Raw genomic sequence first — 23,641 nt, 5'->3', positions numbered from 1 at the left:
ACATATATATATATATGTGAACAGAGACATGTCCACCCTGGGTGAATGTGGAAACAGACCACACTTACATGTATATATTCATATATATGAACCGTGACCTTGTTCACATATATATTTACACGCACACATTTGTGTCTGGGTGTGGGTGCCTATTCTATTTGGGTTGCTATAACAAAATGCCTTAGCCTGGGTAATTTTTGGACAACAGAAATGTATTTCTCCCAGCTCTGGAATCTGGGAAGTCCAAGATCAAGGCACCCTACATTCTGTGTCTGAGGACTCTGCTTCATGGGTGGTGCCTTCTTGCTGTTTCTCCACATGGCAGACGGGACAAACAGGCCGCCTTGGGCACTGGTTTCCTTCATGGGGGTGGAGCCTCATGCTTTAAGACTTCCTAATGGCCCCTCCTCTTAATATGATCACATTGGGGACTAAGTTTCAAACTATGATTTTGGGGAGACACCAACATTCAGACAACAGTAGAGTGTTTGTATATCTTTCTAACCATCTATCTATCTATATTTAATTTATATGGCAGAATTTTTCAAACTGTGAGCTGAGACCCATTAGTAGGTTGTGAAACGTATTTAGTGCTTTGCATCTAGCATTAAAAAGAAGAAGATGACAGCCGGGTGCAGTGGCTCATGCCTGTAATCCCAGCACTTTGGGAGGCCGAGGCAGGAGGATCTCTTGAGCCCAGGAATCCGAGACCAGCCTGGGCAACATAATGAGACCCACCTGTGCAAGAAGTAGGGGAAAAAAATAGCCAGGCTGCTGGCACACACCTGCAGTCCAGCCATTTGGGAGGCTGAGGTGGGAGAATTGCTTGAGCACAGGAGGTTGAGGCTGCAGTGAGCTGTGATTGCACCACAGCACTCCAGCCTGGGCAACAGAGTGAAACCCTGTCTCAAAAAAATAATAATAAAATAAAGAGATTTAAAAAAAAAAAACCCCAAAACAGCGCATTCCACATAGTAACGACAAATATTAGTTTTAAAAGTTGGGTTTTCCCAATTAAAAAACAAGCAAAGGGCCTGAATTTTTCCAAATAGACATAAAAATGGCCAAGAGGTAATGAAAAGGTGCTCATCATCAGTAACTATCAAGGAAATGCAAAACAAAACCATGATGAAATATCACCTCACAGTACTAGCATGGCCATTATCCAAAAGACAAGTGTTGGTGAGGGTGTGGGCAAATCGAAACCTTTGCCCATCGGAGGTACAGCCATTTTGGCAAACAGTATGGAGTTTCCACAAAAAAACAAAACTAGAACTACCACATGACTCAGCCATCCCTCTGCTGGTTCTATCACTACAGGAAATGAAATTGTTTCTTCTGGTGCTCCTCTCAGTTCATTGCAACATTATTCATAACAGCAAGATACAGAAGGCACTCCTGTCATTGGCTACATGTATGAACCTGGAGGACATGATGCCAAGTGAAATAAGAGAGACAGAGAGAAAGATACTGATGAGCTCACTTGCACATGGAATCCAACAGTCAAATCCCATCTAGAAACACAGAGTAGAGTGATGCTTCCTGGGGCTGCGGAAAATGGGGAGATATATGTAAAAGGACACAAACTTGCAGTTATGTAGCATAAATATGCCCATAGATCTAATGTTCACAGGAGGACTGTTTTTTATTATTATTATTTATTTTTATTTTTTGAGACAGAGTCTCACTCTGTCACCCAGGCTGGAGTACAGTGGCAGGATCTCAGCTCATTGCAACCTCTGCCTCGTGGACTCAAGCGAGTCTCTTGTCTCAGCCTCCCAGTAGCTAGAAGTTTAAGAACTTTAAGTTGGGGACCACCTATACATAAACATGCCACCACGCCCAGCCAATTTTTGTATTTTTGGTAGAGAGTGGGTTCCCCCATGTTGGCGAGGCTGGTCTCAAACTCCTGACCTCAGGTGATCCACCTGCCTCGGCCTCCCAAAGTGCTGTGATTACAGGCGGTGCCAGGACTGTATTTCTTTTTTTCTTTTTTCGTTTTGAGACGGAGTCTTGCTTTGTCACCCAGGCTGGAGTGCAATAACGTGATCTCGGCTCACTGCAACCTCTGCCTCCCAGTTCAAGCGATTCTCCTGCCTCAGCCTCCAGAGTAGCTTGGACTACAGGTGCGCACCACCACGCTGGCCTAATTTTTGTATTTTTGGTAGAGATGGGATTTCACCATGTTAGCGAGACTGGTCTCGAACTTCTGACCTCAGGTGATCCACCCGCCTTGGCCTCCCAGAGTGCTGGGATTACCGACGTGAGCCACCGTGCTCAGCTGCAGGAGGACTGTAGATGATATCATACTGTGTGTTGAAATTTTGCCAAGAGTAGATTTTACCCTCACAAACAAACACAAAGAGGGTAGTCATTTCACAATGTGTCTATGAAATCATGTTGCATACCTTGTATACAACCAAAAATCAATTTTTAGAAATTGGCTTCAATCGTGTATGATATATACGTATATGCACATGTATATGAGAGATTATTTATGTATACATATAACAAGACACATGTTTATGTATAGGTGGTCCCCAACTTAAAATGGCTCAACTCACAATTTTCTGACTTTGTGATGGGTTTATTGTAGTATTAAATACATTTTCAACTTACAATATTTTCATCTTACGATGGGTTTATCAGGACAAAGCCCCATGGTAAGTCCAGGAGCATATTTATGCATACACAGGTATGTGTACATGATACATATTGATATGTATTGATGCTGTGTGGATATATTGATGCATATGTGTGCTGTGTATGTATGAGGCAAATCTGCGCATGTCTGTGTACATGGTAAATATTTACGTCCGTCTGTGCGTGTCATAGACATAGAACAGGTGGGGTGTAAACAGACGGGCTGGGCCTAGCTGCTCCTTTCCCGCCTCACTCACTCGAGTCTGGCACCAGATTGGCCGCTCCGGGTGCCGGCCCCTGCACCCCACCCTACACCACGCACCCTGCCGTGCACCCCACCCCGGCCCACGCCTTGCACTCCGCCTTCCCTGCATCCCGCCCCGCACCCAAAACCTCCCTCACCCCGCCCCGACCCCGCCGCGCCCCCCGCCGCGCCCCCCGCCGCGCCCTCCGCACGCACCAGGCCCCGCCCACTCCGCCGCGTGCCCAGGTCACCGCCCTCCTCCCCAGGCTCCAGCGCGCCTTGCGGGGCCGCGCACGCTGGCGGAGGCGCCGGGAGGAGCGCCGTGCCGTCGATGGCGGAGGCGCGCACGTCTGCAGGGCCGCGCACGCAGTGACGGCTGACCGCCATCTTCCTTCCCGAGGCGGCAGTTCCAGGTGCAAGCGCCGGGTTTGCTGCCCGCTGGGCGCCCCTGCAGCGGCCGGAGCAGTGGCCGGCGTGGATGAGGGGCAGGCGAGGCAGGGCCGCCCCTCCAGTGTTGCCGCCCCTCCCGCCCCAGGGCAGGGCTGGGAGGGTACAGCCCGGGGGCGGGCTCGGGTCGCCTCCCGGCCGCCGCGTCCTCGCTGCCCTGGGCCGGGCGGGCGGGCGCCGAGAGCCTCCCAGCCCGCCCCGTGCCCCGCCCGCCCGGCTGCTTCCGCGGCGGCGCCGTCCGCACATGGGCTAGGCTGCCAGGATGTTCAGCTTCGAAGGCGACTTCAAGACGCGGCCCAAGGTGTCTCTTGGCGGCGCGAGCAGGAAGGTGAGGCCCGGGTTGGCGGGGCTCCCTCGGCTCGGGACCTGCACGGCCGGGGCTCGGGGCTGGACTCGGGGCCTCCCTGGCCGGGACTCGGGGCTTCCTCGCCGGATCTCGGGTCAGCCCCAGCAAGGACTCGGGGTTGGACTCGGGGCCGAGACTTGGGGCCAGGACTCTGCCTAGGACTTAGGGCTGGACTCGGGGCCTCCTTGGCTGGAACTGGAGGCCGCGCCCGTGGGGGCCTTGCCTGTCCGCTGCGCTTCGGGACCCGGGCGCGCTGGCCGTGGCTCCCTTCCATGCAGGCGGCCGGTGAACCCTGGCATGCTTTGTGCCACCCAAGGTGAACTTACCCTTTCTGGGTGTTTGCTTTCAGAAATGGGGCTTTCCGTGCTCGCTCCCGCATGGCATCAGGGAGTGGCTGCTTTTCGAATGCCACCTGAAGGGCGTTTTCGGTTGTAGAAGGTGAACGGCACGCATTTGCTGATGTCAATAATCTCTGAAGTGGAGGCAGAACGCCTCATGAATAGCCACGTGTTTGAATCCAAGACCAGGGCAATTATTCGCTACCAGCCTCCCGGAAACTGTGGAGAGACTCCGGACTTGTATCTGTTGTGATGGGCCATAAGTTGTTCGCATGGTCATTGTTTAGGATAAGGGTAGGCAAACCATGACGCCTCTGTTCTAGTCTAGAATTTCCAGCTGTCTGTCCCTGAAGACGGGCATCAGTTGGTTCACTGGAACCGCTAAGTCTTTGAATGCTGTGTGGTCTTGCTCCCGCCCCTCCCTTCCCACCCCTTCCCATCATTTCTGAAATGTTCTTTAAATTGCTTCACCTAGTTTTTGTTGTTTGTCAGTATATTCTGTATATCACAACCACCAGGTAGGCACGTAACGCGGAGTGGATGCTGGCAGGCCAAGGAGGAACTGCTGTTAAGATTGTGCCATGGTGCTGTGTTTGGTAGTTTCTGAGGGTAGAAGGGAACCTGGGTCAAGAGTTGGGAGAGAAGTGTGCTGATCCTTTTTAAGCTTTGAGGTTTGTGTGATGGTGATTGCTTGCAAGTCGCTGTGCTCCACAACTAAGTACTGTGCGGTTACAGGGTGGGCGTGGTAGCACCTAGGGGCTTCCACGTTAATGAAAATTTCTTAAGAGATCAAAGGATTTCTCCAGTTAGAAGAGACTTCCGAGAATCTCTGGACCAAATTTCCTTGCTTACAAGTTGGGAAGGTGAGCTGCAGAGCATTTGAACGAGTGCACATTCACACAGCAAGCTAGTGGCAGACCACCTGAGACTCCATGCCATTTTCATAGCGCAGCGCGGCCTCTGTTGCGGGCAGGAACACCCCACAGGCCGTGGATGTTGGTCCGTTTTCACCAAGGAGTGCATCTCTGCTCTGAGGGAGTGAGGTTTCTTATCTGTTGATCAGAATCTCAAGGGAAGATACCCTGAGCTGTGTGAAACAATCACCCCTTTAAAAACAAAACACTTTTTATTGGGGTATAAGGTAAGATACAGTCAGCTTCACAAGCACTAAGGAGATCCTTGTGCAAGTGAAATTGAAGAGGAAGGGCGTGAGGGAAGCTGGGTAGGGAAGGAAAAGGCATCTCAGCTGGAGGCTTGCTTTAGCCCCATCTCACGAGGAGCTTGCCACAATTGGCCCTAATTGTTGCAGAGGGGCTGGTGGCTGTAGGCTCCCCCCCCACCCCGGGATGAGGGTGGGAGTGTGGCACTGCTGACCCTGAGCCGAGGGCCATTCTTCTGGGAGAGAGTGGCAGTAAAGAGCCCTTAGTAGCAACTGGCAGCAGCTGGGGCATGGGTGCCCTGGCCTGGTTAAGGAATCTGGGTGGGGACCCAGCTGTATGTACAGCTTGAAGGATTTTTGCATATGGACACTCTCCTGTAGAGGGAATACCACTCACATCAAAGGAAGACCATTCCCAGCATTCCAGAGGCTCCCTTGCACTCTCACCCTTTAATTACAGTCATGTGTGACTTAAAGAGGGGGACACTGTCACTAGGCCAATTGGTTGTTGTGGGACCATCAGAGTGCACTTAACACACACCTAGCTGGTGTTGCCCACTACATACCTAGCGGCTTGGTACAGCCAGTTGCTCCTGTGCTACCCTCCTGGACAGCGTGTTTCTGTACTGAATACTGTAGGCAACTCTTAATGCAGTGGTGAATATTTGTGCATCCAAACATAGATACAGTAAAAATACAAATTATAATCTTATGGTACCACGGTGTATATGTGGTCTGTTGTTGACAGACTGAAAGGTCATTATGCCGGGTATGTCTGTATTCCAGCCCCACAAAGGTGACTGTCCTCCTGACCTCCGTTACTGTAGATTAGCGTTACCTGTTGAACTTCAGGGTCATGGAGCCACTTGCCGCTTGTCCTTTGTGCCTGGCTTGTTTGGCTCGGCTTCTGTCTTAGAGGCGGATTCCACCCGCCTCTGTGCACGGCACTGCCCTTTGTGTGAACGCACCATGGTTTATTCTGTTTTCTTACAGGCATTTGGCGTGTGTGCCTTCTGGTGCACCTAATACTCTTGTGCTGGGTCCTCGGTTAAATGTATGTTCAGCTGTTGTGCACACCGCTGCCACAGTTTCCCCACGTCGCATGTCCACAGCATCTGAAGGTGTCCAGGTTTCCACATCTTTGCCAACACTTGATATTGCAAGCCCTTTAATTTTAGTGAGGATGTAGTTTCTTTGTGGTTTTAATTTTGTTTCCTGACAACTAATTATGTTGAGCACCTACATATGCTTATTTTCCTGAATTCTCTTTGACTGCCACATAAGTCCCTTCCCTTGTTGGAAAAATGAGAAGTTATAGTTGCTCTTTTCTCATGTCTTAAATTATTATTTGAAATCTTCCCTTTCTGGAGCTTAGTGGAAAATGGAGTAGTTACCATCTGTCGAATAACCTTTTTCTTTTTTCAAGTTAAATACTTTTAGTACTTATTATTTGTATAGATCTGTGTACAACAAGTCTGGCTTGAAGAAGTTTATAATCTTGCTGGGCAGATAAGACTTAAGCAATTAAAAATTAAATAACAATAGAGAGTAATTGCTACATTCTAAATTTCCCTTGATCCTGATTCAGAAAAAGTAAAGTAGTTTGGAGCTTAGTCCTGAAGGATGGGTGGAAGACAAGAAGGCATTCAGGTTTGTGGAGTGGGGGTGTGTGGAGTAGATGTAGATTGGATTCCATTGATTCAGAGTCACTTTGGGGAGCTAAACATGGATTACACATGGACATAAAGATGGGGACGATAGACAGCAGGGACCACTAGAGGAGGAAAAAGAGGGACAGGGAAAAGGGCTGGGGAACTGAACTACCTGTTGGTTACTACGCTCACCCCCTGGGTGATGGGGTCCTTTGTACCCCAAACCTCAGCGTCATGCAGTATATTCTTTTTTTTTTTTTTTTTTTTTGAGACGGAGTCTCGCTCTGTCACCCAGACTGGAGTGTAGTGGCGCGATCCTGGCTCACTGCAAGCTCCGCCGCCTCCCGAGTTCAAGCCATTCTCCTGCCTCAGCCTCCCTAGAAGCTGGGACTACAGGCGCCACCACCGCGCCCGGGTAATTTTTTTGTATTTTTAGTAGAGACGGGGTTTCACCGTGTTCGCCAGGATGGTCTTGATCTCCTGACCTTGTGATCCGCCCGCCTCGGCCTCCCAAAGTGCTGGGATTACAGGCTTGAGCCACCGCGCCTGGCCCATGCAGTATATTCTTGTAACAAACCTGCATAGGTACCCCCTGAATCTAAAATAAAAGTTGAATTTTTGTTTTGTTTTGTTTTGTTTTGTTTTGTTTGAAACGGAGTTTCGCTCCTGCTGGAGTGCAGTGTTGCCCAGGCTGGAGTGCAATGGCTGGATCTCAGCTCACCGCAAACCTCCGCCTCCTGGGTTCAAACGATTCTCCTGCCCCAGCCTCCCAAGTAGCTGGGTTTACAGGCATGCGCCACCACGCCTGGCTAATTTTGTATTTTCAGTAGAGATGGGGTTTCTCCATGTTGGTCAGGCTGGCCCTGACCTCAGGTGATCCGCCTGCCTCGGCCTCCCAAAGTGCTGGGATTACAGGCGTGAGCCACCATACTCAGCCTGAAATTTAATTTTTTAAGTCATACTGATTTCTACCTTTAAATATTTCTGACATCAGGATACACACTGATAGCATGATACAGTTTAATTGGTGGTATGTTTTTCTTGGTAGTGTATAGAAGAATATCTTGGGGTAATCTGATTTTAGGTACAGAAATGGACTAAAACTGGCTTAGTAGGCAAAACAAAGAGAAACAAAAGCAAGTTTATGAAAGGATAGGTGTGTCTGACGGAATAGCAAGGTCGGAAACACCCAGACAGCATGTCACCACCACAGGAGCCACTTGTCTTTCTCTGGGAGCTGGGTGTACCCCCTTCTTTGTCTCCTTCATTCCTGGCTCTGCAGACTGGCTTTCTCCATTTCACACACATGGTTTCCTAGCTTAAGCGTCAAGAAAGTTTGATCATAATTACCAATTTTCAGGAGAGGAAAGTCTGATTGGCCTGGGTCATATTTCCAGCTGATAAGCTCAGTCTGAGGGGGTCTTGGAGGCTTAGTTCAAATGGAGCAGTCTAGGTGCACCTGTGAGCGGGGGTAGCTTCTTCAAGAAGCAGGGAGTGGTTGTTGACTGAATGCCTGGGTTCCTGTGGGACAGACACAGGAAGCAGTCTGGGCTAGAGATGCAGATTTGGGGGTTATCAACAGACTGGTGGCTTGGAACACAGTTCCCTAAGAGGGCTTGGAGTTTGGGACAGGGTGGGACTCGTGAGGTACTGCAACGTTTAATACGTGTGGGGGTTGGGGGCGGGGCTTACAACAGAGTCACACCTCCTAGAGTGGAGGACAGCGGTGTCCCGGGAGTGAATCTCAAGGAGGGAGGAGTGACAGGCAGTGCCAAGTGCTGCACAGACACAGAGCCCACTGGCTGCGGAGCTGGGAAGAATTGGTGATTTGAGCATATTCTGTAGGGTAGTCAGAGTTGGAAGTCAAGAGCATAGCACATTGAAGAGCAGATGGAAAGTCAGAAACAGGGCCGACCGCAGGCCGGATGCTGTGGCACATGCCTGTAATCCGCCACACCGAAGGCTGAGGCGGGAGGATCGCTGGCGTGCGGGAGCTCAAGGCTGCAGTGAGCTGTGATCATGCGTAGCACCCCAGCCTAGGCAACACAGCATGACGCCATCTCTTAAAAAATAAGGCAGGGGCGAGGCAACAGGGTAGACCTTTTTTGAAAAGAAACAGAAGATTGGATGATAGAGGGAAATTCGGGGTCTCGGAAGAGTTTTGTTTGTTTTGGGGGACGGGGGAAACAAGTTTATAGACTGGGAAGTGAGGGCGTTAAAAATGTAGGGAAGACAGAAGTGGCATAACTTTCAGAGTCTTGGAGAATACCCGAGAGTGGGGAGAACTGAGTGTGAGCAGGCAATGGGAAGGATTTTGAGACTTAAAGAAGCTAGGGATGGATATGGATATAGAAAAGTTTGTAGACCAGAGGAACTGAAAATTTGTAACTTTTCGTAGATAGTTCTGACAATAGTGGGAGTAGAATTAAGATCACTTTAATGTTTGTCCAGTGCTTTTTTTAAAAAAAAAAAAAGGTTATTTTTTAGAGCAGTTTCAGGTTTACAATCAAGCAGAGGGTAGGGTTCCCATATGCCTAGTCTCCCTCACCTCACTTTTCTCTGTTACTAGCATCTGGCATTAGTGTGGATCATTGGTTACAATGGATAAACCAGTGCTGATGTGTTATTATTAATTGAAGTCCATAGTGTACATTCAGGCTCACACTGTGTGTTGTGCATTGTGTAGGTTTTGAAGAATATGTGATGACATATATCTATTGTTACAGCATTATGTAGAAGAGTGTCACTGCCCTAGAAATCCTCAGTGCTGGCCAGGTGCGGTGGCTCACGCCTGTAATCCCAGCACTTTTGGAGGCCGAGGCAGGCAGTCAGGAGTTTGAGACCAGCCTGGCCAACATGGTGAAACCCCGTCTCTACTAAAAATACGAAAAATTAGTTGGGCATGGGAGGCTGAGGCAGGAGAATTGCTTGAGTCCCGGTGGTGGAGGTTGCAGTGAGCCTGGATTGTGCCACTGCATTCCAGCCTGCGTGGCAGAGCATGACTCTGTCTCCAAAAAAAAAAAAAAAAGAGAAAAAAGAAGGAGGCCTGGCACTTTGGAAGGCCAAGGAGGGTGGATCTCCTGGAGTCAAGAGTTAGAGACCAGCCTGGCCAACATGGTGAAACTGTTGTCTCGACTAAAAATAGAAAAATTAGCTGGGCGTGGTGGCAGGTGCCTGTAATCCCAGCTACTCAGGAGGCTGAGGCAGGAGAATTGGTTGAACCCGAGAGGCAGAGATTGCAGTGAGCTGAAATTGCGCCATTGCACTCCAGCCTAGGCGGCAAGAGTGACACTCTTTTAAAAAAGAAAGAAATCCTCATTGCTCTCATGTTCATCCGTCCCTCCCATCCCTGTAACACCTGGCAACCACTGCTCTTTTTACTGTTTCTACTCTAGCCTCTTCCACAATGTCATATAGTTGGAATCATACACTATATAATCTTTTCAGATTGGTTTCTTTCACTTAGTAATATGCATTTAAGGCTCTTTTCATGGCTTGACAGCTCATTTCTTTTTACTTTATTTTTTTATCAATTAATAGGCTATTTTTTTTTTTTTTTAGAGTGGTTTAAGGTTTACAGAATAATTGATGGGAAACTGTAGAGTCCTCAAAACCTCCTCTCAGCTGTGCGCTGTTCCTTTGTTATTTACATCTTGTATCTGTGTGCTACATTTGTGACATTGGATAACTATTGAATTTTAATGAAGTCCAACTCGCCAGTGTTTTTTTCATGGATCTTGCTTCTGGCCTTGTATCTAAAAAGTCATTATCAAAGCCAAGGTAACCTAAATTTTCTCGTATATTCTAGTAGTTTTATAATTTTGTATTTTACATTTAGGTCTCTGATACATTTTGAGTTAATTTTTGTGAAGGTTATAAAATCTGTGTCTAGATTTTTAATTTTTGAAGTTTGTTTGTTTGTGGATGTCCAGTTAGCACCATTTCTGAAAAGACATTCCCCGACTCCATTGAATGCCTGCCTTTGCTCCTTTGTCAAAGATCAGTTGGCTATATTTTTATGGATCTATTTCTCTTTTGTTTTTTTGAGACGGAGTCTCGCTGTGTCTCCCAGGCTGGAGTGCAGTGGCGCAATCTTGGCTTACTGCAACCTCTGCCTCCTGGGTTCAAGCAGTGCTCCGGCCTCAGCCTCCCAAGTAGCTAGGATTACAGGTGTGCACCATCACACCTGGCTACTTTTTGTAGTTTTAGTAGAGATGAGGTTTCACCATGTTGGTCAGGCTGGTCTTGAACTCCTGACCTCGTGATCTGCCAATTTCGGCGTCCCAAAGTGCTGGGATTACAGGCATGAGCCCCCGTGTCTGGCCTTTATGGGTCCATTTCTAAACTCTGTTATGGCTTTATTCTCTCCTCCACTGATCTCTCTCTCTTTTGTCAATACCATACCATCTTGATTACTGTAGATTTATAGTAAAGTATAATACTTAGTGTATGTACTGAACTTTTTAAAATTTGAGACGGAGTCTCCTGTTGTCCAGGCTGGAGTGCAGTGGTATGATCTTGGCTCACTGTAACCTCTGCTTTCCGGGTTCAAGTGATTCTTCTACCTCAGCATCCTGAGTAGCTAGGATTATGGGCATGTGCCACCATACCTGGCTAATTTTTGTATTTTTAGTAGAAACGGGATTTTACCATGTTGGCCAGGCTGGTCTTGAACTCCTGACCTGAAGTAATCTGCCTGCCTTGGCCTCCCAAAGTGCTGAGGTTACAGGCGTGAGCCACCGCGCCCAACCATAGGAAGCATTGATGTCTGGTAGTGTGAGTCCTTCGACTTCCTTCTTCTTTAGTATTGTGTTGGCTCTTCTGGATCTTTTGCCTCTCCATAAGAGGCAGTTTGTTGATATTCACACACACACACACACACACAAAACCTGTTGGAATTTTGATTGGGATTGCGTTGAATTGGTAGATGAAGTTGGGAAGAACTAAAATCTTGACAGTGTTGAGCCTTCCTATCCATGATTATGGAATATCTGTTAATTTGTTTAGTTCTTTTCTTTCTTTCATTGGTTATATAATTTTCCTTATATATACCTTATACATGTTTTGTTAGATTTATACCTAAGTGTTTGTTTTGGGGAGGTGCTAATGTGAATGGTGTTGTGTTTCAGTTTCAAATTCCAGTTCATTGCTTATGGGTAGAGGAGCAGTTGACTTTTATGTATATTAACCTTATGTCCTGAAATCTTGCTATAACCACTTCTTAATTCCAGGAGGGGTTTTTTGGTTGATCTTTGGAATTTTCTGCATAGATAATCATTTCATTTGCAGCCAAAGACAGTTTTATTTCTTCCTTTCTGATGTGTATGCCTTTTTTTTTTTCTTCTTTTTTCTTTTCTAAGACCGTCAGAAAGCAATGTGTTTTATTGTCTTACTGCATTAGGTAGGATTATACTTGAAAAGGAGTGGTGAAAACTTGCCTTGTTCTCAATCTTAGTGGGGAAGCTTTGAGTTTCTCATCATTAAGTATGATGTTTGGTGGGTTTTTTGGTAGATACTCTTTATCATATTGGGGAAATTCCCCTCTATTCCTAGATTGCAGAGTTTTTATCGTGAATGAATGTTGGGTTTTGTCAGATGCTTTTTCTGTATCTGTTAATGTTACATGTGATTTTCCTTCTGCAACCTGTGGATATGATGGATCATATTAAGTCGTTTTAGAATATTGAGCCTGTCTTGCATATCTGGGATAAATCCCACTTGATTGTGATGCGTAATTCTTTGTATACATTGTTAGATTGAGCTTGTTGATATTTCGTTCAGGATTTTTGCATCTGTTCTGATAAGGGACATCAGTTTGTGGAGTTTTTGTGATGTCTTTGGTTTGGTATTAGGGTGTTACTGGCCTTATGGAATGAGGATACTCTAGGGCCTACCAAAACCAATTACTGTAGTTTTGTTTTGTTTTGTTTTGTTTTGTTTTTTTGAGACAGTCTCCTTCTGTCACGTAGGCTGGAGTGCCTGGAGTACAGCGGTGCAATCTCACTGCCACCTCCATCTTCTGAATTCAAGTGATTCTCCTGTCTCAGCCTCCTGAGTAGCTGGGATTACAGGTGCCACTACCTTGTCCAGCTAATTTTTCTTGTGTTTTTAGTAGAGATGGGGTTTTGCCATGTTGGCCATGCTAACCTTGAACTCCTGGCCTCAAGTGGTCTGCCCGCCTCAACTTCCCAAAGTGCTGGGATTACAGGTGTGAGCCACCGTGCTTGACCTCATTTACTCCAGTTTTAATTCCTCCCCTTTGATATGTCTAGATTGTTAAGATGATAAGACCTTGATTGCTTAGCTTTGTAAAACTGCCTTCTATTATATAATTGAAGGGATTACCTAGATTACCTAGAATATTTTAAAACATTTTATGCTATTTTGTTTTAAAAAGCATGCATGTAATGCATGTGTTAGTATAATGCTCCATATACATTGCAATGGAACATAAAAACTTTTTCTTACAGATCTGGCATCAAATAAAGTCAATATTTTCTAAGATCAAATTAGTTCCTTTTTTTTTTTTTTTTTTTTTTTTTTTTTTCCGTTTAAGAGACAGGGCCTCACTGTGTACCCCAGGCTGGAGTGCGATAGCTATTCACAGGCATGATCGTAGTGCACAGCAGCCTCAAACTCCTGGTCTCCAGCGATTCTCCTGCCTCAGCCTCCTGAGGAGCTGGAACTCCAGGCTTGCCACTACCCAACCCCAGACTGACTCTGAAAATGTTGATTGACTGTCAGGACTGGTATTATTTAGCAACACTGTATTTGTTCCCTTGAATACAGTTATGCTGTATCCTTTACATATAGGAGCAGAAGACTGTAGTTCCCTGCTACAGATAAGGTCAAGAATTCTTTTTTTTTTGGTTTTTTGAGGTAGAGTTTTGCTCTTGTCGCCCAGGATGGAGTGCAGTGGCGCGATCTCGGCTCACTGCAACCTCCGCCTCGCAGGTTCAAGCAATGCTCCTGCCTCTGCCTCCCGAGTAGCTGGGATTACAGGCACCCGCCACCGCGCCTGGCTAATTTTTGTATTTTTAGTAAAGACGGGGGTTTCACCGTGTGGGCCAGGCTGGTCTCGAACTCCTAACCTCAGATGATCCACCCACCTCAGCCTCCTAAAGTGCTGGGATTACAGGCGTGAGCCACTATGCCCGGCCAGGAATTCAACCGATTTTTAAAAATAGAAACCAAGCAGAATGCAAGGAGTGAGACTTGAGACTAATTGTCTCATTTTCTTTGGACATTAAATCTAGGCGTACAGGGAAGTGGGTAAAGTATGATACAAAATTTAAGGAGACACTGTCAGGTTCATGCACGGGCTGACTCTGCAGTGGCACATCCCTGAGAGTGAATGCCTCCTTAAATTTGTGCCTTAGGCATCTGGCTTGCCTCATCATATCCCCTACTTGGCTTTGACCACTTGAATGTGTGCTGATTTTCTTGAGTTACAGTGTGAATCGCCAGCTAGGATCTTTAAAAGGTTAAAAAATAGATGGTCTCATAAGACTGTAGAATAGCCTCAAAAGAAGTTCTTGCAAAAGCTGTAAGGAGCTTCCCTCTGTGACTTTTCTTTAATTCTTCTATTATAGAATGTAGACACCTAGGAATTTGGAAGTGGGGCATCTTATTCTTTGACTGTGACCTGTGTTGTATACTGCCTTTAAAGCAACTGCTTTCTGCATGCCTCTGTTCTCTTCAGGCCTCCAAATGCCACCCTTTACCATTTGTCAGCATGAAGGAGAAGCCATGCTTTCCATAGCCCGTCACCTTTGGTGGTGGTCAAATTACAGGCGGTAATGCCTGCTGCTGCTAAGGGCATACGTACAGACACTGGGCATAACCCACCTAGGGTTGGTTATGACAGGTTTATCAAGAGTCTAACAAGGCCAGGCATGGTGACTCACACCTGTAATCCGAGCACTTTGGGAGGTGGAGGCTGGCAGGTCACTTGAGGTCAGGAGTTCCAGAGCAGCCTGGCCAATGTGGTGAAACCCCATCTCTACTAAAAATACAAAAAATTAGCTGAGCGTGGTGGCACCCACCTGTAATCCCAGCTACTCGGGAGGCAGAGGCGGAAGAATCGCTTGATCCTGGCAGGCAGAGATTGCAGTGAGCTGAGATCATACCACTGCCCTCCAGCCTGGGTGACAGGCCAAGACTCTGTCTCAAAAAAAAAAAGTCTAACAAGATACGTCCCCTCTGATCCAGCAGAACAAATTTCTACATTTAGAAATGTAAAAATGTATTCTAGTGAACTAATATGCATAGGAGAAGATGCATGGGAAAGGTGATTTTATGGCGTTACTTATAATACTGAAAAATACTGAAACAGCCTACATGTCTAAATATGGGACATTTGTTAAATAACCGTTAATATAATAATGCAGTGAAATACTGTGCAGCCATTTAAAGTGGTCATGATGTATATTAATGTCTATCATTAATTTATTAGCATACTTATGAACATGATTTTTTGTTAATGGAAATAAGTAGATTACAAAACAGTATTGCAGTCTGCATTTAAATTATGTTAATCTGAACAGTCAAGATAGCTACTTTCCCAGTTTCTTAATTTCCACTGAATGAAAGAAAGATACTCGTTGCTTATTGCTGTATAATAGAGCTTAAAGCAATACGTTTTTGTTACCTTGGTCAGTTCTGTGGGGCAGGCATCTGGATCCACTTTGGGGCTGGCCCATTCACAAGCCTGGAAGTTAGTGCTGGCCGTTGGCAGGAGAGTCAGTTCTCGGCCGCTTGCGGGGCTCCTTAGGGATACCGTGTCCTCATGGCAGCTGGCTTCCCGCTAAGCTGCTGACCAGACAGAGCAGGGAGGAAGGGCAAAGCCTGTGGTGACTGACCGTCTCAAAGCCACACACTGTGACTTTGGTCATAGTGAATTTGTCCAGCCCACTCTTGGGGTGAGGGAAATCGGGCTCCACCTCCTGAAGGGAAGCAATAGCAAAGCATTTGTGGAAATAATCCTAAAGCCACCGTAGAAGGGAACTTCGGTTTTAGCTAAGTCGTAAATGTTAGCACTGCAAAACAAATACGCTGTGTTTTCTGTCTCAGCCTATTAGTTAAAAGTTGTGGTTTTCCTTCTTACCTCTTTCCTTCTATATCAGTAGTTATTGGCTACATAAATAACAACACAGTGAGTTAAAAAGCAAGCATTGTCAACATACATTTTGGTGAATGTGAGTTCACTCAGAGGAGATTGTGTAGCTCTTTGGAAATGTAACAAAGAAATTGGCATACTAGGAGCAGCTTGAAAAACAAGCAAATAGAGAACTGACTTAAAATGCCATTTTTCTAGATGAGCCCTCCTGATCATGTGCTGTCTTTTCTTGTGAACTCTTACCTTCTCCTTTATGCTGCTTGGAAACGTTTAGGTTCCTGCATTACCCTGCCTGAAATACTATTAAGCCGTTTAAGTGTCTTCCTCAAAAAAGCCTGGTAGAACCATAAGGAGTCATTTGTTTGTAACAATGCAAATTCACTGATTTAGATCATTTAGCTTTTTAATCCATTTACTCTTGGAGAGAAGAGGGGCCTCTGCAGTTGGACCAAGGGGAGTCAATGATTTTGGAGTTAGTCAGTCCTTGGTTTGTCACCATGACAACCGTAGGGCAGGCGGTGGCCCTGTCATGACGGGGAGGAGAGGTGAGGGAAGTGAGAAGCAGTGGAGCATCACAGAAAAGTGGCCGTCATCTGAGAACACTTCCGCACAGCCTTGTACCCAGAAGTTGGTTTACCTTCTGTTCTAGTACCATGTGTGTATCCTATTTCCAGATCCCCAAGCAAGCATCAGTTCTTGTGTGCTGGACTGGGTGGGAGTCTTAGGACTATTTACATATTAACATTACTGTCACCAGTTAGAGGGACAGCGTGGGCAAAGGTGTCCAACCATGGAGACAGGGTGTTCAGCTACAGGTTGTGGCCAGAATGGGGGTGGGCAAAGGGTGTGGGCAAAGTAGAAGAGAAGGCTGGAAGGAAGGTAGTCAGGGACAGAGCTGGGAGGAAGGTAATCAGGGACAGAGCTGGGGGGGGTGGGGCACATTGTAGGCCACAGTAAGGCATACTCAGGGAGGACTGGAAAGCCGCTAAAGGGTTTTAAGCGCATTAATGAGACTTAGGTTTTAGAGATGCGTGGGGGGCAGTTTGGGTGTTTGATTCTAGGGAGTCAAGGCCTGAAGCCAGGGAAATCAATGGAGAAGCACCCGCACTTGTGCCTGAAGAGCAATGAGGGCCTAAAACCTGCAGAGGGCATTTTCTTTCTTTCTTTTTTTTTTTTAAATTATACTTTAAGTTCTAGGGTACATGTGCATAACGTGCAGGTTTGTTACATATGTATACTTGTGCCATGTTGGTGTGCTGCACCCATCAACTCGTCAGCACCCATCAACTCATCATTTACATCAGGTATAACTCCCAATGCAATCCCTCCCCCCTCCCCGCTCCCTGTGATAGGCCCCGGTGTGTGATGTTCCCCTTCCCGAGTCCAAGTGATCTCATTGTTCAGTTCCCACCTATGAGTGAGAACATGCGGTGTTTGGTTTTCTGTTCTTGCGATAGTTTGCTGAGAATGATGGTTTCCAGCTGCATCCATGTCTCTACAAAGGACACAAACTCATCCTTTTTTATGGCTACATAGTATGCCATGGTGTATATGTGCCACATTTTCTTAATCCAGTCTGTCACTGATGGACATTTGGGTTGATTCCAAATCTTTGCTATTGTGAATAGTGCTGCAGTAAACATACGTGTGCATGTGTCTTTATAGCAGCGTGATTTATAATCCTTTGGGTATATACCCAGTAATGAGATGGCTGGGTCATATGGTACTTCTAGTTCTAGATCCTTGAGGAATCGCCATACTGTTTTCCATAATGGTTGAACTAGTTTACAATCCCACCAACAGTGTAAAAGTGTACCTATTTCTCCACATCCTCTCCAGCACCTGTTGTTTCCTGACTTTTTAATGATCGCCATTCCAACTGGTGTGAGATGGTATCTCATTGTGGTTTTGATTTGCGTTTCTCTGATGGCCGGTGATGAGCATTTTTTCATGTGTCTGTTGGCTGTATGAATGTCCTCTTTTGAGAAATGTCTGTTCATATCCTTTGCCCACTTTTTGATGGGGTTGTTTGTTTTTTTCTTGTAAATTTGTTTGAGTTCTTTGTAGGTTCTGGATATTAGCCCTTTGTCTGATGAGTAGATTGCAAAAATTTTCTCCCATTCTGTAGGTTGCCTGTTCACTCTGATGGTAGTTTCTTTTGCTGTGCAGAAGCTCTTTAGTTTAATTAGATCCCATTTGTCAATTTTGGCTTTTGTTGCCGTTGCTTTTGGTGTTTTAGACATGAAGTCCTTGCCCATGCCTATGTCTTGAATGGTATTACCTAGGTTTTCTTCTAGGGTTTTTATGGTATTAGGTCTAACATTTAAGTCTCTAATCCATCTTGAATTAATTTTCGTATAAGGAGTAAGGAAAGGATCCAGTTTCAGCTTTCTACTTATGGCTAGCCAGTTATCCTAGCACCATTTATTAAATAGGGAATCCTTTCTCCATTTCTTGTTTTTCTCAGGTTTGTCAAAGATCAGATGGCTGTAGATGTGTGGTATTATTTCTGAGGATTCAGTTCTGTTCCATTGGTCTATATCTCTGTTTTGGTACCAGTACCATGCTGTTTTGGTTACTGTAGCCTTGTAGTATAGTTTGAAGTCAGTTAGCATGATGCCTCCAGCTTTGTTCTTTTGACTTAGGATTGTCTTGGAGATGTGGGCTCTTTTTTGGTTCCATATGAACTTTAAAGCAGTTTTTTCCAGTTCTGTGAAGAAACTCATTGGTAGCTTGATGGGGATGGCATTGAATCTATAAATTACCTTGGGCAGTATGGCCATTTTCACGATATTGATTCTTCCTATCCATGAGCATGGTATGTTCTTCCATTTGTTTGTGTCCTCTTTTATTTCACTGAGCAGTGGTTTGTAGTTCTCCTTGAAGAGGTCCTTTACATCCCTTGTAAGTTGGATTGCTAGGTATTTTATTCTCTTTGAAGCAATTGTGAATGGAAGTCCATTCATGATTTGGCTCTCTGATTGTCTGTTACTGGTGTATAAGAATGCTTGTGATTTTTGCACATTAATTTTGTATCCTGAGACTTTGCTGAAGTTTCTTATCAGCTTAAGGAGATTTTGGGCTGAGACAATGGGGTTTTCTAAATATACAATCATGTCATCTGCAAACAGGGACAATTTGACTTCTTCTTTTCCTAACTGAATACCCCTGATTTCTTTCTCTTGCCTGATTGCCCTAGCCAGAACTTCCAACACTATGTTGAATAGGAGTGGTGAGAGAGGGCATCCCTGTCTTGTGCCAGTTTTCAAAGGGAATTTTTCCAGTTTTTGCCCATTCAGTATGATATTGGCTGTGGGTTTGTCATAAATAGCTCTTATTATTTTGAGGTACGTTCCATCAATACCGAATTTATTGAGAGTTTTTAGCATGAAGGGCTGTTGAATTTTGTCAAAGGCCTTTTCTGCATCTATTGAGATAATCATGTGGTTTGGTACAAGGAGGAGCTGGTACCATTCCTTCTGAAACTATTCCAATCAATAGAAAAAGAGGGAATCCTCCCTAACTCATTTTATGAGGCCAACATCATCCTGATACCAAAGCCTGGCAGAGACACAACCAAAAAAGAGAATTTTAGACCAATATCCCTGATGAACATCGATGCAAAAATCCTCAATAAAATACTGGGAAACCAGATCCAGCAGCACATAAAAAAGCTTATCCACCGTGATCAAGAGGGCATTTTCTTTTAAGGATGTTTGTTTCTCTCCTTATTTGCCACGTTGAGATCTGCTGTGATACTCATTATTTGTTCTCCTGCAGGGCGCTTTTCTTGTATGTGCTCATTGATCTTGACTTCTGTTATGTGAGGCAGAGGTGTTAGTGTCCTGTGGAGGAAGAAATTAAGGCCCAGAGTGTCCAAATAATTTAGCAAAACCCACAACACTGCCCTGTGGTTTGTCCGGATGCCGTAAGGCCTCTCCCTTGTGTCTGGGCAGGTTGTCTTGCCTGCACATCTTGCTTCTGTCTCCTGCTTTACTTGTGCATTCCTGTAACTGCTTGGAAAGTTGAGGACCACATCCTGCAGGCACTGAGAAGGGGGCTCCAACAGTCCTATATCTTTTGGAACTAATTTTTCTTACAATGCAGCTTTAACGTTGTTTAATTTTTTGCCAGGCGTGGTGGCTCACGCCTGTAATCCTAGCGCTTTGGGAGTCCGAGGGGGGTGGATTGCCTGAGGTCAGGAGTTTGAGACCGGCCTGGCCAACATGATGAAACCCCGTCTCTACTAAAAATACTAAAATTAGCCAGGCATGGTGGCAGGCGCCTGTAATCCCAGCTACTCAGGAGGCTGAGGCAGGAGAATGGCTTGAACCCCAGAGGAGCGGAGGTCGCAGTGAGCAGAGATCGTACCACTTCACTTCAGCCTGGGTGAAAGAGTGGGACTCCTTCTCAAAAACAACACAAAATTGTTTAATTTTTTAAATATTATTTTAGAGATGTGTTAGTAGATACTAGTTTGTTGGCAGTTAGCACAGTTCACATCACATCTTGCTACTGTGAAACCCCTTTACTGCAAAAGATGAAATCGTAGAAAGTGTAACCTTGAAAAAAGAATAGTTAACTCTGGAACCAACTGTCTGTGACTTAGCTGTTCATCTTTTCTGGGCTTTTCTTTATTGGATCATGTAATGGGAAAGTCATAATTCTCTTTTTAATTTTTTTTTTTTTTTTTAACAGAGTCAAGGTCTCACGTGTTGCCCAGGCTGGTCTTGAACTGAGCTCAGTTGATCCTCCCACCTTGGTTTCCCCAAGTGTTGGGATTACAGGCATGAGCCACCACGCCCAGCCAGAAAGTCATAATTCTTGATAATGAGAAAGCCAAACTAGATTATCACGAGTCTTTCTTGCTCTAAGAATGATTACGTTTCTACTCTGCAGTCAGTGAGTGGCTTTTTAAAAAAGTTTACTTTCCTCCCAGCACTCTGGAAGGCTGAGGCAGGCAGATGCCTTGAGCCCAAGACTTCCAGATCAGCCTGGGCAACATGGTGAGATCCCGTCTATACCAAAAATACAAAAAAAAATAAAAAAATAAAAAAGGGGCATGGTGGTATGCACCTGTGGTTTCAGTTACTCGGGAGGCTGAGGTGGGAGGATGGTTTGGCAGGGTGGGGGCAAGGTTGCGGTGAGCCAAGACTGCACCACTGCACTCCAGCGAGGCCCTGTCTGGGAGAAAAAAAGTTAACTTTTTCTGTTTTAAAAAAATGATAGGCCAGGCATGGTGGCTCACACCTGTAATCCCAGCACTTTGGGAGGCCAAGGTGGGTGGATCACAAGGTCAGGAGTTCAGACCTGTCTGGCCAAGATGGTGAAACCCCGTCTCTACTAAAAATACAGAAATTAGCCAGGTGTAGTGGCAGGCGGCTGTAATCCCAGCTACTTGGGAGGCTGAGGCGGAGAATTGCTTGAACCCGGGAGGTGGAGGTTGCAGTGAGCCAAGATCACACCACTACACTCCAGTGTGGTGATAGATTGAGATTCTGTCTCAAAAAAATAAAAAAATAAAAAATAAATAAATAGACCTTCTAAAGAGCATCCATGAAATCATCATGTCACTGAACCCCCTAACTTCCCACTATTATTTTCTCAGTATCCTTTCAGAACAAGTCTAAACATAAACTGTCCTCCCCTCATTTGCAGTTAAAATGAGAGATCATATTGCTTTTTCACCTCAAAAAAATGTCTTTAGTGGTTCCATATCAGCATCTTTATATTGGTTATTTTTTGTGGTATATAATATTCCATAGCATAGTTTATATCATACTTAATATAACCACTTTCCTATCAATGGATACATATAAATTGTCTTTAGAGTTTTGCTATTAAAATAGTGTCTTATTTACGACACAATTCTGAGGTAAGAAAAGAAAGTCTCTTGGTGTATATTGTGATATTTAAATGATTGCATTTTGCATTGGATACTTCATTTTTTCTCTAGTCAAGTGAAGCAGGAGTGGAGAAGGAACAAAGAAATCTGTAACTGGTTGTAGTCAGTTAGACTTTATTTTTAGAAATGAGCTCATGATTATAAGATAATATTGATAATTGGAAATGTAGGATATACTGAAATGTGTTTAACAATTACCTATTGGAACCCTATCCATCTCTTAGAAATGAAATGCTGTTAATGCATAGTCAGTTTTTTTCCCCATCGTTGTGATGGTAAATGGTCAAATATTTTCCTAGCATTTTAAAAAATTTCTTTAGAATTTGCATCATTTTGTGCATTCTGTTTTATAAATATGATTTCTAGTGGCTTATGATGATGCACCTTTAAGTATGTTTTGCATATGTGAAATTGGTGATTCTCATATTTTCATAGAGGTTCTTATTTCATGTAGGTCTACAAAAAAGAACCCCACCCCCCACACACACATTTTAGCTTATGCATTATTCACAAATGTTAACTTTTAACATTTTCGTTTACTCAAAGGCAGTATTCTTTGAAGTGTATAAAATGGCTAGCATTGTGTTAGTGCCTGAGAGCCAGAAAATACTGAACTGAAACGGATGTGAAGCTGATAATACTGTGTAAATGGAGTAAATTGTTAATGGAAGATAAGCCAAATAGATGAAACAAAAACTTCACAGTTTTTTTTTTTTTTTAAATCAAGATATTTACAAACATGCTAACAATCATTCTATAAATGCTTAGCAATTAATTTGGGCATGTTGTCTTTTGAAAGTTACTTAAATTTACTTTGACATTCACTCTAGTTTTTTAACATAAAAATTTTAATGAAATCTGATTTAAACTATGTATGCTTTACTATTTCAAATAAAGAATAAACTTTGTTACCACTAAACTTAGTGAAGAAAGCATTTTCCCTCCATTTAAAATCATTTAGTGAAGAAAGCATTTTCCCCACATTAAAAAAAAAAAAAAAAAAAACGAAAAGAAAAGAAAATCATCTTGGTAAATGGTGTTTGTAAAGTTTGGTCATATTTAATGTTCAGAGAAGATAAGGATAGTACCTAAAGCTGCACGGCACCCAGAGCAGTTGGCTGTGCTCACTGTGGATTTCATGTTGGTGAGTAGTTAACAGCAGGGAGCGTGCACGCTGTCAGGACAACGGCCTCGGTTGTTTCAGAGACCCTTTGGATGTTTGATGGACCTTGTATGTAACTGCTACTGGGCATCCCTATGGGTTCTACATCTGCGTAATTTAAAAGATAAGGATGTTTTCAGCTATGAGTACAATAAATTGAAATAAAAAACTTGTTTATCAATAGGAAGTTTAGTCCTTTGTTAAAATCTGAATGTGCTTTCTCCTGGTACCTTACTTGCCCCTTTCCTCCCAGCCACTTAGTGATGAACTAATTCCTCATTATATTGAGCTGTTTTTAGAACTTGTTCTCATATTACTTTGTTACTACTTTTAGAAAGTGAGAAAATATTATAAGTACATGGGTAATCATTCAAACAGGGGAATATGAAAATTCAGATAAAATACTAGAAGTTTTCTTGCCTTTCACCTCCACTCCTCACACCCCCAGTTCTTTTTTTGTTTCTTGAAAACAAAAACAAATTTCCATAGCATAGTTTATATCATACTTAATATAACCACTTTCCTATCAATGGATACATATAAATTGTCTTTAGAGTTTTGCTATTAAAATAGTGCCTTATTTACGACACAATTCTGAAGTAAGAAAAGAAAGTCTCTTGGTGTATA

General features: G+C 44.4%; 1 protein-coding gene across 3 annotated transcripts in view; it reads left to right on the top strand.

Annotated features, from left to right (window-relative positions):
• The first annotated feature begins 3,266 nt into the window (after positions 1-3,266).
• UBE3C (ubiquitin protein ligase E3C) overlaps positions 3,267-23,641 on the top strand; it is a 116,841-nt gene continuing 96,466 nt past the window's right edge. For all 3 annotated transcript variants that reach the window (XM_031664970.1, XM_031664972.1, XM_031664971.1), the window contains exon 1: positions 3,267-3,662. In XM_031664970.1, the coding sequence (XP_031520830.1) occupies positions 3,597-3,662 (66 nt within the window). In that variant the 5' untranslated portion in view covers positions 3,267-3,596. The remainder of the gene's footprint in view (positions 3,663-23,641) is intronic.

Source organism: Papio anubis, chromosome 4, assembly GCF_008728515.1.
Source record: "Papio anubis isolate 15944 chromosome 4, Panubis1.0, whole genome shotgun sequence".
Classification (NCBI taxonomy): Eukaryota; Metazoa; Chordata; class Mammalia; order Primates; family Cercopithecidae; genus Papio; species Papio anubis.
Note: the sequence above shows the minus strand (reverse complement) of the source record. Positions and strands in the feature narration are given on the sequence as shown.